An 18,498-nucleotide genomic window follows, 5' to 3' on the forward strand; every position below is an offset into this window, starting at 1 on the left:
AAGAAAGGAAGGAAGGAAGGAAGAAGGAAGGAAGGAAGGGAGGGAGGGAGGGAGGGAGGGAGGGAGGGAGGGAGGGTTCTGCTCTTGACCATGGTGTCATCCCACCACCTCTTTTAAATAATGACAGAAGAGGAGAACCCTGTCTCCACAAGAGATTAGGTGGCCCCCTTCTTTATATTTTCTTTATATTTTCAGGATTTGTCAAAGAAAATCTAAAACAACAGGAGGCCAGTATCAATTCAATAATGTATTGGTTGAATCCAATGGCATCCACGAACATTTCAATAATAGCTTAAAAAGTGTTGGAGATCTATTATTTTTTTCTACCCATGTTTTGGTGCTCAGATGGGCTCAAGGATTCTGTCCCAATAATGCTGAGGTTTTCCTAGACATCCTCATGTTGGGGGAACCATTATACAGACAAGGTGACTGAGGCTCACTGCAGTGCAGGAACCTTCCCAACTCAAGCGCCTGACTTCAAAGTTGATTTTTCCTGAAAGATCACTGGCCCCCGTCTGCCTAAATGTAGCTGCATCTGATGGTGTATAGGCCCTGTGTCTCCTCGTAGCACCTGTAAGTGCCTCGGGGGGGTCACAGTCCAAGTTGACTCATCTTCATTCCCCATGGTACCTGTTGCCCACGTTGCCCAGGAGACATAACAGGTGCTTATCTCAGATGGTAACACTGAGAAGAGAAAAGAAGGTGAGCAGTGGCCAAATTCAAGAAAGATTAGGAAGGTAGTACGCACATGACTTGCTGATGGATTAAATGTGGGGTGTGGGAGAAAGAGAGGAATCAAGGATGACTCCAAGGTTGGGGATCGGCTGGTGGGGCATTTACTTAGGGAGGAACAGAGGGTGGTCTGGAGCTCGGTGGGTAAAGCTAGAAATGTCATCAGGAGCTGAGTTCAGGAGTCTGGATTTAGAAACCAGAAATTTGGGAGTCAGTAGGGGGATGAATAGGATTAAAAGGAGGGGAAGGCACACTGGGCTCATCCCTATAATCCCAGCACTTTAGGAGGCTGAGGTGGGCGGATCGCCTGAGGTCAGGAGTTCGAGACCAGCCTGGCCAACATGGTGAAACTCTGTCTCTGCTAAAAATACAAAAAATTAGCTGGGCACAGTGGTGTGCACCTGTAGTTCCAGCTACTCGGGAGGCTGAGGCAGGAGAATTGCTTGAACCCAGGAATGCAGAGATTGCAGTGAGCCGACATTATGCCATTACACTCCAGCCTAGGTGACAAGAGCGAAACTCCATCTCAAAAAAGAAGAAAAAGAAAAAAAAAGAAGGGAAGGAGTGAAATCTCCTATGGAAGAGGTATATTAAGAAACAGAGGCCTGGCTGGATGTGGTGGCTCATGGCTGTAATCCCAGCACTTTGGGAGGCCGAGGCAGGTGGATCTTGAGGTCAGGAGATCGAGACCATCCTGGCTAACACAGTGAAACCCCGTCTCTACTAAAAATACAAAAAGTTAGCCAGGCATGGTGGCGGGCGCCTGTAGTCCCAGCTACTTGGGAGGCTGAGGCAGGAGAATTGCTTGAACCTGGGAGGCGGAGGTTGCAGTGAGCCAAGAACGCACCATTGTTCTCCAGCCTGGGTGACAGAAACTCCAACTCAAAAATAAACAAACAATTCTATGGCATTTAGTGTATTCACAATGTTGTGCGACCACCTCTCTCTAGTTCCAAAACATTTTCATCACTCCCAAGTAAAGCCCTGCACACACTAAGCAGTCACTCCCATTACCCTCTCCCAGCAATTGCATCTATTTATTTGGATTTGCCTATTCTGGACATTTCATATAAATGGAATTATACACTATGTGGGATTTGTGTCTGGCTTTTTTCACTTAGCATCCTGTTTTCAAGGTTCATCCACGTTGTACCGTGGATCAGTGCTTCATTCCGTTTTATGGCTGAATCAGACTCCGTTGTACAGATTCAGCACATTTTGTTTTCCCATCCATCCATGGATAGACATTTGGGTCATTCCACCCTTTGACTAATGTGATCAGTGCTGTTCTGAACATTCGTGTATGAGTATTTGAGGATCGTTTTCACTTCTCTTGGGTAAACACCTAGGAGTGAAATTGCTGAGTCATACGGCAGTTTTATGTGTAACTACTTTTTGAGGAGTGCAGTTGCATAATCTTGGCTCACTGAAACCTCTGTCTCCCAGGTTCAAGCGATTCTCCCACCTTAGCCTCCCCAGTAGCTGGGATTACAGGTTTGCACCAACACACCTGGCAAATTTTTGGATTTTTAGTAGAGATGTGGTTTCCCCACGTTGGCCAGGCTGGTCTAGAACTCCTGACCTCAAGTGATCCATCCACCTCGGCCTCCCAAAGTGCTGGGATTACAGGCGTGAGCCACCACACCTGGCCTCCCATAGCTATTTCTCTTTTTTCTTTTTTTTTTTTTTTTAAGACGGAGTCTCACTCTGTCGCCCAGGCTGGAGTGCAATGGCACAATCTCGGCTCACTGCAAGCTTTGCCTCCCGGGTTCACTCCATTCTCCTGCCTCAGCCTCCCAAGTAACTGGGACTACAGACACCCACTGCCACGCCCGGCTAATATTTTGTATTTTTAGTACAGATGGGGTTTCACCGTGTTAGCCAGGATGGTCTCGATCTCCTGACCTCGTGATCCGCCCACCTCGGCTTCCCAAACTGCCGGGATTACAGGCGTAAGCCACCACACCTGGCCTCCCATAGCTATTTCTAAAACACTCCATCAGCCAGACGCGGTAGCTCATACCTGTAGTCCCAGCACTTTGGGAGGCCGAGATGGGTGGATCGCCTGATGTCAGGAGTTTGAGATCAGCCTGGTCAACACGGTGAAAACCTATCTCTCTACTAAAAATACAAAAATTAGCCAGGCGTGGTGGCAGGTGCGTGTCATCCCGGCTAGTGAGGCAGGGGAACCGCTTGAACGCAGGAGGTGGAGGTTGCAGTTGAGCCGAGATTGTACCATTGCACTCCAGCCTGGGTGACAGAGCAAAACTCCATCTCAAATAAATAAATAAATACTCCATCTACCAAGGCTGGCATTCAAACCTGGAACTTCTGATTGCAAATCCTGGTTATTTTTATTTTTTTATTTTTTTCTGTGCCCCACACTGCTGACAGTCCCCTGCACCTCGGACTACCCTCATTCCATAGATGAGGACCGCAGGTTAGAAACTTGTTCAAGGCCACACAGCTTCTAAGTGACAGAGCTGGGGTCTAGATTTTGAGCTGCCAAGTCTAATCTTAAAACACCATGGTTTACACTGTGTTCCTAAGGTGACAAACAGGTGATAGAGAAAGAAAGAAAAGAAAGGAAAGAAAGAAAGAAAGAAAAAAGAAGGAAAGAAAGAAAAAGAAAGAGAAAGAAAAAGAAAAGAAAGAAAGAAAAAAGAAGGAAAGAAAGAGAAAGAAAGAAAGAAAGACAGAAAGAAAAAGAAAGAAAGAAAGAAGAAAAGAAAGAAAGAAAGGCAGAGAAGAAACAGGTAAGAAAAAAAGAAATTCGGCCCTTTCAAACAAAATACTGTTTTACTTTGTTTCTCAGCCTTTTCCAATTTTACGCCAGCATGGAACAAGGCGCCAGGGCGGTGCTCAGGTGTGGCCCACCAGGCGCGGGGTGCAGGGGAAGGTCTTACGCATGCCCATGCACTTCTCCTTGTCGATGCAGAGGGTGTTGGCCTTGATGGCGAGCTCGTGCTCCAGCCGGCACTTGGTCATGACCAGCAGCTGCAGCGTGTCCTGCGTCTCCCGCAGCCGCAGCTTGAGGGTCTGCAGCGTGTCATCGATGGTGAACACCTCGTTCACCAGCCTGGGGTGAGGGCAGAGGAGAAGGCACAGGTTATTCATTTATTTTTATTTGTTTATTTTTTGAGACAGAGTCTCACTCTGTCACCCAGGCTGGAGTGCAGTAGCACGATCTCGGATCACTGCAACCTCTGCCTCCCGGGTTCAAGTAATTCTGCCTCAGCCTCCTGAGTAGCTGGGATTACAGGCACGCACCACAACACCCAGCTAATTTTTGTATATTTTTTTTTTATTAGAGGCGGGGTTTCACCATGTTGGTCAAGCTGGTCAAGAACTCCTGACCTCAGGTGATCCACCTGCCTTGGCCTCCCAAAGTGCTGGGATTACAAGCATGAGCCACAGTGCCCGACCTAGCCCAGGTTATTCGGTTCAAGGTAGATGCACTCACGGTGCACTGGGAACTGTGCCTGGCACTGAGAGACAGCAGCAAGCAAGACAGGCAAGGCTCAGCCTTCCAGGGGGAGGCAGAGGCAGAACAGGCAGACAAGTAAATACACAAGAGAACTGTCAAGGGTAATGTACACAAAGGAAGAAATAAGACAGGATAGTAAAACAGGACAGGAGACCAATCTGGAGATTCCTCGATAAGTTAGACATAGACTTACCATACAGTCCAGCAGTTCTGCTCCTGGGTATATACCCAAAAGAACGGAAAAAAGGTGTTCCAACCAAAATGTGTATATGAATGTTCACAGCAGCTGTATTCACGGTAGCCAAAAGGTGGAAGCAGCTCAAATGTCCATGGATGGATGGATGAGTGGATAAGCACAATGTAATCCAGCCACAAAATGGGAGATAATTCAGCTATAATAAAAAGGAATGAAATATAGCCGGGTGTGGTGGCTCACACCTGTAATCCCAGCACTTTGGGAGGCCGAGACAGGTGGATCACCTGAGGTCAGGAGTTCAGGACCAGCTTGGCCAACATGGTGAAACCCCATCTCTACTGAAAATACAAAAAATTAGCCGGGCATGATGGTGGGTGCCTGTAATCCCAGCTACTCGAGAGGCTGAGGTGGGAGAAGCTCTTGAACCTGGGAGAGGGAGGTTGCAGTGAGCTGAGATCACACCGTTGCACTCCAGCCTGGGCGTCTGAGGGAAACTCCGTCTCAAAAAAAAAAAAAAGGAATGAAATACTAATACCTACGACAACATGAATGAGCCTTGAAAAACATGATGCTAAACAAAGGAAGCCAGACACAAAAGGACAAATATTGCATGACTGCATGCACAGGAAATGTCCAGAAGAGGCAAAGCCATACGGACAGAAAGTTAACTGGTGGCTTCCAGAGGTCAGGCGGTGGGGGGAATGTAGAAGATTGCTTAATGGGTACAGGGTTTCCTTTTGGGTTGATGAAAACATCACAGAACTAGAGAGTGGTGAGGGTTGCACAACATCGTGAATGTACCAAATGTCACTGATGGTAAATTTTGTGTTACGTGTACTTTATCACAATTTTTTTTTTTTTTTTTTTTTTTTTTGAGATGGAGTCTCGCCCTGTCGTCCAGGCTGGAGCGCAGTGGCGCAATCTCGGCTCACGGCAACCTCTGCCTCCCGGGTTCAAGCAATTTTCTTGCCTCAGCGTCCCAAGTAGCTGAGTGCGTGCCGCCACACCCAGCTACTTTTTCATGTTTTAGTAGAGACAGGGTTTCACCGTGTTGCTCAGGCTGGTCTCAAACTCCTAAACTCAGGCAATCCGCCAGTCTCAGCCTCCCAAAGTGCTGGGATTACAGGCATGAGCCACCGCGCCTGGCCTTATAATTTTTTAATAAACAGGATAACAGGGCCAGCATTGTCTAGATAAGAGCCTCACACAGATCTTCCTTACTGGCCAGGGCACCATCCCCAGCTGCTACGAGTGAGCGTTGGCTGCTAATGGCCCACAGGTCCGCACTTCTCCAGACAATTATGTTGCTCAGCCAATCGGAGCTATCTCACCTGGGAGGAGAGCCCCTGCCAGCGGCTACAGACAATGGCTGGCTGACTCAGGTACAAAAGGCCTCTGGTGCAGACATGTCTGTGATGCACTTCCCGGTATGGCGCCCCTTGCAGGATCAGCTGGGACTGGGCTGCCCCGTACTACTTCCCCACCCCTCTCCTTCTGAGGCTTTGCTTTTCTAGAACTTTCCGAGGAGAGGACTTTTTTTTTTTCTTTTTTCTTTTTGAGACAGAGTATCACTCCGTCTAGGCCAGAGCGCAGTGGTGCAGTCATAGCTCACTGCAGCCTCAACTTCCTTGGCTTAAGCATTCCTCCAGCCCCAGCCTCCCAAGTAGCTGGGTCTACAGGCATGCAAAACTGTACTCGGCTAATTTTACATTTTTTGTAGAGACAGGGTTTCACCATGTTGCCCAGGCTGGTCTCAAACTCCCGGGCTCAAGCGATCTGCCCAACTCAGCCTCCCAAAATGCTGAGATTACAGGCCGCACCCAGCTGATTTTATTTATTTATTTATTTTTTTAGACCGGGTCTCTCTCTGTCACCTAGGCTGGAGTGCAGTGGTGCCACCATAGCTTACTGCAGCCTCAAACCTCTGGGTTCAAGAGATCCTCCTATCTCAGCCTCCCAAATAGCTGAGGCTACAGGCAGGCAACACCACACCTGGCTAATTAAAAAAAAAAAGTTTTTATAGAGATGGGCTTTCTTTTTTTGCCTCCAGGTTGGTCTCAAACTCGTGGGCTTAAGTGATCCTCCTCCCTCCGCCTCCCAGGAGAGGACTTTGAGCAGAGAAGAAAGATAAGACTTAGCTGGACTGGCGGGCGCAGTGGCTCACACCTGTAATCCCAGCACTTTGGAAGGCCAAGTAGGGCGGATCACGAGGTCAGGAGATGGAGACCATACTGGCTAACACAGTGAAACCCTGTCTCTACTAAAAATACAAAAAATTAGCCGGGTGTGGTGGCGGGTGCCTGTAGTCCCAGCTACTCGGGAGGCTGAGGCAGGAGAATGGTGTGAACCTGGGAGACGGAGCTTGCAGTGAGCCGAGATCGCGCCACTGCACTACAGCCTGGGCGACAGAGCGAGACTCCGCCTCAAAAAAAAAAAAAAAAAAAAAGACAGCTGGACATGTTGAAGGCCAAGAGGGAAAGTATGCTGCAGCAGTGCCGTGGAGTAGAACTTTCTGTGAAGATGGAAAGGTCTATATCTGCACCATCCAATATGGTACCCACCAGCCCCATGGGGCTAATGAACACTTGAATGGGGCCATGCAATTGAGAAGCTGAATTGTAGTTGTATTACTTTAATTTAAAATTTAAATTTTGGCTAGGCATGGTGACTCACGCTTGTAATCCCAGCACTTTGGGAGGCTGAGGCGGGCAGATCACTTGAGGTCAGGGGTTCGAGACCAGCCTGGTCAACATGGTGGCAAAACGCCGTCTCCACTAAAAATACAAAAAAATTAGCCAGGGTTCGTGGTGCACACCTGTAATCCCAGCTACTTGGGAGGCTGACCCAGGAGGCAGAGGTTGCAGCCTGTCATCCCAGCACTTTGGGAGGCTAAAGTGGCAGATCACTACTTGAGGTCGAGAGTTTGAGATCAGCCTGGCCAACATGGTGAAAGCCGGTCCCAACTAAAAAAAAAAAAAAAAAAAAAAAAAAAAATATATATATATATATATATATATATATATATACACACACACACACACACACACACACACACACAAATTAGCCAAGTGTGGTGGCAGGTGCCTGTAATCCCAGCTACTCAGGAGGCTGAGGCAGGAGAATCGCTTGAACCCGGGAGGCAGAGGTTGCAGTGGGCTGAGATCACGCCATTACACTCCAGCCTGGGCAATAGAGCAAGACTCCATCTCAAAAAAAAAAGAGAGAGAGAGAGAGAAAAGCACATGCAAAATTAAAGGGCTTGGGTTTGTTCTCAGTGCTGTGGGAAGCCATGGCGTGGGGGCGGGGGGCTTGAAACGGGGAATGGCATGCTTACTCAAGTTTTGGGATAACCTCCAGGCGGCTGTGTAAGATGAGACTGGAAGGGGGCAAGAGTAGAGGCAGGAGAAAGGTTAGGAGGTTATTGTGAATCTACACGGAGCGGATTGGATGGTGTTCCTCAGAAAGATATGTTCAAGTCCTAAGACGTGGTGCGTGTGATGTTATGAGGAAAGAGGGTCTTTGCAGGTGTAATGAAGTTTAGGATCTTAAGATGAGATCATCCTGGATTTAGGGTGACACCTAAATCCAATGACTGATCTCCTTATAAGAGAAAGGAGAGGGAGGTTTGAGACACGGAGACATGCAGGGGAGAAGGCCATGTGGAGACAAAGGCAGAGATGGGAGAGATAAGGCTACAAGCTGAGGGATACCAAGGATTGCTGACAGCCCTCCGGAGCTGGGAGAGTGGCAGGGAACAGAGCCTCTCTCAGAGCCTCCAGGAACAGCAACCTTGATTTGGGACTTCTGGCCCCCAAAGCTGTGAGGGAATAAACTTCTGTTGTCTGTAGCCACCCAGTTTGTAGTAATTTGTGATAGTAGCCCTGGGAAATGAATGTGGCAAGGTGAGCTGTGATGGCGGCTTGGTTGTGGGACTGCGCTGGGGGTCCCACCTCTGGGGAGAAGAGACAATGAAACTGTGCTCAGGACCAGAGGGCATGAAGCTGGGCGAATTTCCCCATGGTAAGCCTGGGCTAGAGAGAAGCAAAGAGAAGTGACAGAAGCAGCCTGGAAACTTCCACCAGCACTGTCCAATAGAACTTTCTAGAGCAAGGGAGATATTCTGTGCTATGTTGTCTGATATGGTGGACCCTAGCCATATGTGGATACTGAGCCCTTGAAATATGGTTGGTGTGAATAAGGAATTGAATTTTTAACTTTATTTAAGTTTAATTAAAATTCAGCTTTTGGTTTTTTTTTTGACAGGGTGTTGCTTTGTTCCACAGGATGGAGTACAGTGGCACTATTATAGCTCACTGCAGCCTCCAACTTCTGTGCTTAAGCAATCCTCCTGCTTTAGCCTCCTAAGTAGCTTGGACTATAGGCACGCCACCATGCCTGGCTGATTTTTGTATTTTTTGTAGAGATGGGGTCTTGCTATGTTGTCCAGGCTGGTCTCGAACTCCTGGCCTCTTGCGATCCTCCCACCTCAGCCTCCCAAAGTGCTGGGGTTACAGATCTGAACCACCACACCTAGCCTTTAAAGTTCAATTTTAAATGGACTTTCTTTCTGGGGGATAGGCATGGATGGGACCCCAGTGATTGGAGTAGGTCAGGAGAAGAGAGACCACTTGTAGGAGGAAAAGGAAAAAGATGGCCCAAAGGCAGGAATGGAGAGGACGGGGACAAGGAAGATCATGCACAGATGGGACAATTTAGCCACTGGAGAAGGGAGACTGAACCTGAACCCTATCATCTGCTCAATTCCCAAGACAGCCATGCATACAAACCAAAACACAACATACACAGATGCAGACACACACACACACACACACACACACACACACACGGCCCGGCTCCTGAACCAAACATGCTCCACCTCCTTGCTCTCTGTCTGTCCTCCTCAGTGGTGTGCCTGTTGAACGGGAAACGGGAAGGCAGAGAGCTTGCCCCAAAGCAGTAGGTCCTCTAGGCAACTCCCCCAGAAGCCCTGTTCTGTAGAAGTCCCCTGGCGGGGCCGGGCATTGTGGCTCATGCGTGTAATCCCAGCACTTTGGGAGGCCGAGGTGGCTGGATCACTTGAGGTTAGGAGTTCGAGACCAGCCTAGCCAACATGGTGAAACCCTGCCTCTACTAAAAATACAAAAATTAGCCGAGCATGGTGGCAGGCGAGTGTAATCCCAGCTACTCGGGAGGCTGAGGCAGGAGAATCTCTTGAACCTGGGAGATGGAGGTTGCAGTGAGCCAAGATTGTGCCACTGCACTCCAGCCTGGGCAACAGAGAAAGACTCGATTAAAAAAAAAGTCTCGGGGAGGCAAAGGGATCACCTGAGCCCTCCACTCCAGGAGGTACTGGGGTTCAGCCTGAGCATCGAAGAAGCAGGGGCAGATGGAAGAGAGGTCAGCAGAGCCCAGCCCCCACTCTCCTGCACCCAGGACCCAGACCCTATCCATCTCACTTCCAGGGCTGAAGACCTAGCAAGCCAGCAGCAGGTCTGCTGGGTGTTGCTCTGTTGCCCAGGGTGGAGTGCAATGGCACAATCATAGCTCACTGCAGCCTCCAACTCCTGGGCTTAAGCAATCCTTCTGCCTCAGCCTCCTGAGTAGCTGGGACTACAGGTACATGCCACGATGCCTGGCTAAGTTTTGTATTTTTTTTTTTACAGATAGTGTCTTGCTATGTTGTCCAGGCTGGTCTCAAACTCCTGGCCTCAAGTGATCCTCCTGCCCTGGCCTTCCAAAGTGGGAGGGACTCCAGGCCCTCAAGTTCAAAGCCTTGGATCAATTTGCCTGCCCCTCCACCCCACCCCAACACATACCCTGCTTTTTCCATTTCCTAAATGGTTACTTAGGCGGTAACTGAGGCTGTGCAAAAACCATCGCCTGGGCACCACCCAATACTTTTTCTTGATTATCTATCCTCTTTCTCCTAACTGATAGCTCTCTTCTTGACATCTTTTCATATCTAGCAGTGGGGTCTCCACACCAGGATGGAGGGAGCAGGGTCCATCGCTGGACCAAGACCTGCACTCCCTGCCCAGTGAAGCCCTGGCTTAGTGGTGTGTGACTGGGACAGCTTTTTCAACCTCTCTGGACCTCAATTTATCTTCCCATTTGACAACAGTAAGAGTAACTGACTTCCCAACTCCCCTAGGAGTAAGACTAAAGGGGATAGAACTCAAAAGAAGCTCAAAGGATTGCAGTTAGCCATCAGGGTGAACTTCCCTTGCTGTAGGCCAAGGCTGAAATAATATGCCCAAGGAAGCCTGAGGATGGTCCTTTCCATCTTTTTCTCTTGGGGGATATCAACTCAGTATCTTGTCAAAAGAAGTACTGCTATGAAACCCGGTGAGCACAGCCCTGGGCACAGTGAATGCAGAATAAGGTTTATGGAGCAAATGAGCAGCTGAAATGGGGCCGGACTCAGTCTCTTGCCACTCCCCCAGAAACCCTGTTAGTGCCCATAGGAGGATGTTCCAAGGATGACCCCCAATGATCCCCACCTCCTGGTATCACACCCTTGAGTGTGGACCTAGAGATGCTTCTAAAGAAGAGCATGCAGAAAGAGTGATGGGCTGTCACTTCCACGGTTAGGTTACAAAAGACTGTGACGTCCTTGCTGCTGGTACTGTCATTGTCCTTCTGGCTTGCATGCTTTGTTGAAGCAAGCCACCATGCTGGAGGGACCCATGGGGCAAGAACTGACTGCTGCCAACAATCATGTGAGTGAGCTTGGATGTGGAACCTTCCCCCAGTCCATGCCCCTAGCATGGGGAGAACAGAGTGGCCAAGTGGTTTGCCCCAAGTCATACAGCACACTCATGGGAAATAATTCCCATATCTGATGACCCGTTCCTTCTTGGCCTGGCCATCATCCTATTACAATCCCCACTCCCCGCCCCCCACAAACCTCCTTTCTGGGCTGGCATGAGCTTTTGACCCCTGTCCTGTGAGAAAGCCCTTCGTCAACAGACGCCAGCCTCCTTAGCACAGCAGGATGTGTGGGATCCATCAGCCAGGAGCTCTTGAGGCTCTTCCGGGGCTTCATGGTAAGAACTTTACAAAAAGGGAGGTGGGAAATGAGTGAGGAATGGGTGCCTCTTTCATGGGAGCCTGGAGAGAGAAGGTAAAGCCACCACGTGGGAGGCTACCATTCATTGCCTTGGCTTTGAAGGGAAACAAGAGGGTTTCCACAGCACAACGGAGTTACAAAACCACCCCTAGTTTAGGCAAGTGAGAAGACCACAGTGCACAGGGTGGGGCTCCCAGTGATGAGGAAGCCACGCAGTGGTACAGCCCGAGCTGCATCTCAGAACTCCACCCACACCCTGCACTCTATTGAGTTGTGGGACTGAATGTCCTGATTGAGGGAAGGTCCATTTTTCAGACCCAGTGCACCTAGAAGCTCCTGAGATTCACCCCTTCCCGTTCCTGGATTCCCAGGGGTTCTCCCGCCTCCTCTGGCCTCCCTCACTTACTTGAACTGAGGGATGTCCCTGCACAGCTCCATGTTGGGGCGCCGGGTCCGGCACTCCAGCCTTGTCTGGGCCACCTTCAGTGGGCCCTCCTTGGCCATGATGGACCTTTCCAGCAGCATGATGGTGTTCTCGGCCTGGAAGATCTCCTGCAGCGTCTGCGAGGGAACACACAGGTGTCACCACCCACCAGGCCCTTCTGACCTCCTCTGACTGGGGGCCTGGGGGGAGCTCAAGTTAACTAGGTCAGCCTCCAGCCAGGCACTTAAGATACCCCCTCCCTGGCCTTGAACACCTTTAGGGCAGGAAGCTCACCCTTCCTAAGAAACCCTGAGGCTGGGCGCGGTGGCTTATGCCTGTAATCCCAGCATTTGGGGAGGCCGAGACGGGTGGATCACCTGAGGTCAGGCGTTCTAGATCACCCTGGCCAACATGGTGAAATCCTGTCTCTACTAAAAAAACAAAAATTAGCCGGGCGTGGTGGCAGGTGCCTGTAATACCAGCTACTCGGGGGACCGAGGCAGGAGAATTGCTTGAACCCGGGAGGCGGAGGTTGCAGTGAGCTGAGATCGTGCCATCGCACTCCAGCCTGGGGGACAAGAGTGAGACTTTGTCTCAAAAAGAAAAAAAAAGGGTTAGAAACCCTGAGAAGCCGCTTCAGGTACCCTCTTGTCACCGGGGCACTGTGGACATGGAAGACGGGCCAGTACCATGGTTGGTTTTGTTCTGAACCTCCAGTAGCCATTAGAGTTGCCAATCAGTGCTCAGCAGGAAGAAAGCAAAGTAAGGGAGTGAGGGAGAAGAAGAGGGAGAGGAAGGGAAGGAGGAAGGCAGCCCTTTCAGATTGACAGAGACTGTTAATCTGAAACAATCTCTAAACCAATCTCTAAGCCAGTTTCACTTCATCTGGGTTTTTTCATATATACATACATACATACATATATATGTGTGTGTGTGTGTGTGTATTCAAACAGACTCAGAGTTTACCTTCTTAGTAATTACCTTCTTAATTACTAAGAAGGTAAACTCTGGATCTGTATGTATTTTCCATTATTATTATTATTATTATTTTGACATGGAGTCTCGCTCTGTCGCCCAGGCTGGAGTGCAGTGCCGTGATCTGGGCTCACTGCAAACTCCACCCCCCAAGTTCAAGTGATTCTCCTGCCTCAGTCTCCCAAGTAGCTGGGATTACAGTCATCTGCTGCCTCACCTGGCTGATTTTTTTTTTTTTTTGACGGAGTCTCACTCTGTCGCCCAGGCTGGAGTGCAGTGGTGTGATCTCGGCTCACTGCAAGCTCCGCCTCCCGGGTTCACGCCATTCTCCTGCCTCAGCCTCCAGAATAGCTGGGACTACAGGTGCCCGCCACCATGCCTGGCTAATTTTTTTTTGGTATTTTTAGTAGAGACGGGGTTTCACCGTGTTAGCCAGGATTGATTTTTGTATTTTTAGTACAGATGGGGTTTCGCCATGTTGGCCAGGCTTGTCTCAAACTCCTGACCTCAAGGGATCCACCTGCCTCGGCCTCCCAAAGTGCTGGGATTACAGGCATGAGCCACCACACCCAGCCCGCTTTAAAAAAAAAAAAAAAAAAAAAATCCAGAGTTTACCGTCTTAGTAACTAGATCAGTGAATAAAGAAGGAAGAAGGGAAGGAAACAATGCAAGGAGGGAGGGAGGGAGGGGACGAGGAAGGAGGAGAGGAGAGGGGAGAGGAGGGGAGGGAGAAAGGAAGGCAGGAAGGCAAGAAGGAAGACAAAACTTTTTATCTGTCAAGATATTTTTCCCAATATGATGTCACCATTGTACCCTACAATTTATGAAAGTGCAGATCTCAGGGAGGGGCAGACAAGAGCCTGCTAAGGTCTGAGAATGTTCTACATCTTGATCTGAAGGTTTCACAGATATAAACATAGACGAAAATTCATCTTCAAAATCCAACAAGCTGTGAGCTTTACTGACTGTTATGCCTCAACAGAAAATACAATGAAAATCAGAAAAAGTCAAATACAAGGCACGACTAGTGAAATGTCAACATTTGTGTTGGGTACATGAAAGTCCTTCATTTATTTTATTTTTTTTGAGACAGGGTCTTGCTCTGTCACTCAGGCTGGAGTGCAGTTGCGCAATCGCAGCTCACCACAGCCTCGACCTCCAGGGCTCAGATGATCTTCCCGCCTCAGCCTCGCAAGTAGCAGGGATTACTGTCACACACCACCACACCTGGCTAATTGTTTAATTTTTTTCAAGAGATTAGGGCTTGCTATGTTGCTCAGACTGGTCTCAAACTCCCGGGCTCAAGCAACCATCATGCCTCAACTTCCCAAAGTGCTGGGATTACAGGTGTGACCCACAGCACCTGGTGGGAGTCTTTTATATGATTCTCTCTACTTCTGTGTGTTTGAAACTTTCCACAACAAAAAATAAAAGAATGAGAGAATGAACAAAGAATAGGCTCAAAAGCCTATGCATTTATTAAAGAAGGAACCTGTCCTTGCACTTGGCCAACCACAAACACACCTGGAACTGAGACACTAGTACTAAATGATGTCACCTCACCGTGACTGAAACATCCACTCTCTACCCTATTGTCACCCAGTGGCCCTCGACCTGTGAGCAGTTCTGCTGGTCATGGTGTCCCTCTCCTGTGACAAGGCCCTTTGAGGACAGGCTGTCTTGACACCCCTTCCCAGACTCAGCAGAAAACAATGGTGAGGTTGCATGTGCTCAGTCCCTGAGAAGCCTAGAAATGATGCAGTGATGTCCTGCCATGATGGCCTTCAATGATCAGAAGGATGTGCCAGTGCAACTCGTGATCATGAAGAGTTCGATTTCATTTGCCCAGAGACTCCATACTACCTAAAGAAGCCATTCATCAGCTCCACCAGGAATGTCTCCATAGGGTCACTGCTGGAGATGCACCTGCTCTTCCGTACAAGGGCATCTGCTTTGTGAGTGTAACTGCTACCTTGATATAAGACCACGGTGAGTCAACAGCTTTGACCATTTCTACCCTGTTCATGTCATTAATGTAGAGGATAATTCAAAGAAACAACCAGTGAAGCCCTACTTGAAAGTTTCATCATCAAAACCATGGAGGTCTGGGGAAAGAGACAGACAAGACTATGATGTAAAACAAAAAGTACTATCTGCAAGTGACGGAGGTAATTAATTCAACATTTGTTCAATACCGTCTACCTTTTCCATTTTAGACTAGTGGTAAGTGACAATGATTTTCAACAGAAGGGTCCCAAAGGCACCTTCAAATCATACTCAAGTTCGGGTGCAGTGGCTCACACCTATAATCCCAGCATTTTGGAAGGCCAACGTGGCAGAATCGCTTGAGCCCAGGAGTTTGAGACCAGCCTGGGCAACAGAGCAAGACCTTATCTCTACAAAATAATTTTAAAAGTTAGCCAGGCATGCTGGTGCATGTCTGTAGTCCCAGCCACTTGGGAGGCTGAGGCTGGAGAACTGTTTGAGCCCAGGAGTTCAAGGTTGCAGTGAACTATGATTGCGCCACTGCACTCCAGCCCGGGTGACAGAGCAAGACCCTATCTCCAAAAAACAAAAAACAAAAAACCCAAACAGTTGTACATTCCAATATATTCTCCATCCATACACCCACACACCAGAGACAGATTGTGAATAATAGGAGTGCTGAATTGGAAATTAGGCCACCAGGGGCCAAATCTTGGTATCACCACTATACCTATAAGACCTATACCTATAAGACCCTGGGCATCCATGTCCTTAAATGGAGGTGATAAAAGTGCCCGCCCAGCAAGTGTGTGACAAGAATAAAATGGAATACTGCATGTGCAGCTTTCCAAGAGTCCCTAGCACATACTAAGTGTTCATCAGAGGTTAGCTATTCCAGTGATCACACTCTATTTTTCAAATAAGAGACCAATACATTGAAATACCATTGTTTCCAAGAAGCTTCATCCCATCCTCCCAGTTGAAACAAATCACATCTCTGGCATAAGCAAAGGTTTGTGTCTCCACTAACACACCTCAGACAGACTGGTTCACAGCAGGGTAGGTTGGGTCCCCCAATCAGAGTGTGAGCCACTCCTCGGGACAGTCCAGGCCCACCTGTCCCCTTTTGTGTTCCCTCTGCATCTACATCCTAGCGCCTGCTCCCAGATCTGCCTTGGGACTGGAGGCTGGCACTGCCTCACAGTCTGATCTCCCACCAGCCCACCCCTAAAGCTTATGCACGCTTCTTCTTTCTTCTTTTTCTTCCTCCTCTTCCTCCTTCTCAGTCTTTCTCTTCCCCTTCTCCTTCTTTCTCTTCCTCCTCCTCCTCCTTTTTCTTTCTCCTTCTCCTTCCTTCCTTTCTTCTCCTTCCTTCCTTTCTTCCTTCCCTCCCCCCTCCTCCCCTCTTCCTCCTCCCCCCTTCCTCCTCCCCCGTTTTTCCCCTCCTCCTCCGTGGGACAGGGTCTCTGTTGCTCAGATTGAAGAGCAGTGGCGGGATCATGGCTCACTGCAACCTCTGCCTCCCGGGCTCCAGTGATGCTCTCACCTCAGCTTCCTCAGTAGCTGGGACTACAGGTGCCTGCCACCACACTCAGCTAACTTTCTCTTGCCCAGGCTGGTCTCAAACTCCTGACCTAAAGTGATCCTGCCGCCTCAACCTCTTGAAGCACTGAGAATACAGGCATGTGAGCCACATGACTGGCCTGTACATGACTTTCTAAAAAATAGATTTTTTTTAAGCTTTACAGCTTTGTTGAGGCATAGTTGATATACAATACATTACACATGTTTAAAGTTTACAATTAGTTGAGGTTTGACTTATGTATATACCCATGAAATCATCACCATAATCAAGATAGTGAATGAATCCATCACTCCCAAAAGTTTCTGTATACCTCTTTATAATCCCTCCCTCCTGCCTCTGCCTACCCTAGGCAACCACTGATCATAGATAAATGCTTCTGTCACAGTGCATTAGTTTGCCTTTCTACCATCAGAATCTGACAGTATATATATATCTGTTTTTGGAGGGGGGCGGGTCTGGCTTCTTTCACTCAGCATAATTATTTTGAGAATTATTCATGTTGTTGTGTGTATCAGTGATCTGTTTCATTTCATTGCACAATATTCCACCATATAGCTAGACCACAATTTTCATCTAGCCACCTGTTGATGGACATGTGGGTTGTTTCCACTTTGGGGCTATTACAAATGAGAGCTGCTATGAATATTTGTATCTGAGTCTTTGGGGAGATGTATACTTTATTTCTTTTGGGTAAATGCCTAGGAGTGGAATCGCTGGATCATAGAATAGGTCAACGTTTCACTTTTTTAGAAACTGTCAAAGTTTTCCCCCAGGTTTCTAGTTTTCACTCCCACCAGCAGTATTCAAGACTGCCAGTTGCTCCCCACCTTTGTCAACACTTAGTGTGGTCAGTCTTTTTAATTTCAGCCATTCTCGTGAACATGCAGTGGTATATTATGGTTTTAATTTGCATTGTGCTTGTCTCTTTGAAGAGCAGGTCTTCAGAGAAGCATGTGGATTAGCCCAGGTGGTACCGGTGGGCAGGCGGGTTGGGGTGGGGCCTGAGGGGTGAGCATCAGAGATGATATTAACCGAAAGAGGCTCCTATCCCCACACTCTCCTCCCATGGTCCCCAAGCACCAGCCACTGAGACGTTACCGCCAAGAGGGGCCTGGTATTTCCAAGGGAGAGGAAAATACCGCTCCTCATCTCCCAATACACTTAGGTGATTATAAGCAGGCACTAGAAACCCCTAAATTCCCCCAGACCCTACCATGTTTGGAGTTGGGCATTAATATCACATAGAAGCCTGGCGTGGTAGCTCATGCCTGTAATTGCAGCACTTTGGGAGGATGAGGTGGGAAGATCACTTGAGTCCAGGAGTTTGAGACCAGCCTGGGGCAACATAGTGAGACCTTGTCTCCATGAAAAATAGACAAAATTAGCCAGGCATGGTGATGCGTGCCTGTAGTCCCAGCTACAAGGGAGGCTGAGGCAGGAGCATCACTTGAGCATGGGAGGTCGAGGCTGCAGTGAACTGAGATCATGCCACTGCACCCCAGCCTGGGTGACACAGTGAGACAATAAATAAATAATCACATGAAAGGAGGAGAAAGGGACCCTGTCCCTTGAACTTCTCAACTGGAATTAGGCAAAGCCTTCACAACTTCTAGCACAAGACTAGCTCCAAAGAACAGTTGCAGAGAGCAACAAGCTCTGAAGAAGCTCAGTTCAGGCAATTCCTTGAAATCTCTCTTTCTGTTAAAAGCTAAGGGGCTGGCCGAAGGCTGGCAGGGCTGAGAAATGATAGAGCTACTGACACTCAACCAAACCAATCTGGATTGCCGTGCCCCTGGCCAAACCTCTTGCAGTATGAGTGCATGACACATGTCTTATCTTTTGTGTTCTGGAGCTTTGATATCTGAGGCCTTGCTGACCCTAGAGGCATTGGCCCTCCCAGGATTAGCCAGTGATAACCTAGCGATAAGCAGACAAGTCACCCTGGAGCACACTCTTCAAATGCAAAGACACCAACCTAGAGCCCATAGTCCAACCACCTCCTTTACTGGGCGTTCACTGTCCACCAGGCCACAATACACCTGCT

At 48.6% G+C, this 18,498-nt stretch overlaps 1 protein-coding gene across 3 annotated transcripts in view; it reads right to left on the reverse strand.

The window, feature by feature from the left end:
* Window positions 1-232: 232 nt before the first annotated feature.
* The window catches only part of TEKT5 (tektin 5), a 71,614-nt gene continuing 53,348 nt past the window's right edge, over window positions 233-18,498 (reverse strand). Inside the window, exons 6-8 of one of the 3 annotated variants that reach the window (XM_054455168.2) lie at window positions 11,891-12,045; window positions 3,639-3,811; window positions 233-684 (exon numbers count right to left, since the gene is read on the reverse strand). In XM_054455168.2, the coding sequence (XP_054311143.1) occupies window positions 464-684; window positions 3,639-3,811; window positions 11,891-12,045 (549 nt within the window). In that variant the 3' untranslated portion in view covers window positions 233-463. Of the gene's footprint in view, window positions 685-3,067; window positions 3,812-11,322; window positions 11,469-11,890; window positions 12,046-18,498 lie in introns of those variants that run through there. The other 2 variants (XR_008494736.2, XM_054455169.2) reach the window with 2 other exon arrangements.

The sequence above is a fragment of the Pongo pygmaeus genome, chromosome 18, assembly GCF_028885625.2.
Source record: "Pongo pygmaeus isolate AG05252 chromosome 18, NHGRI_mPonPyg2-v2.0_pri, whole genome shotgun sequence".
NCBI classification, from domain to species: domain Eukaryota; kingdom Metazoa; phylum Chordata; class Mammalia; order Primates; family Hominidae; genus Pongo; species Pongo pygmaeus.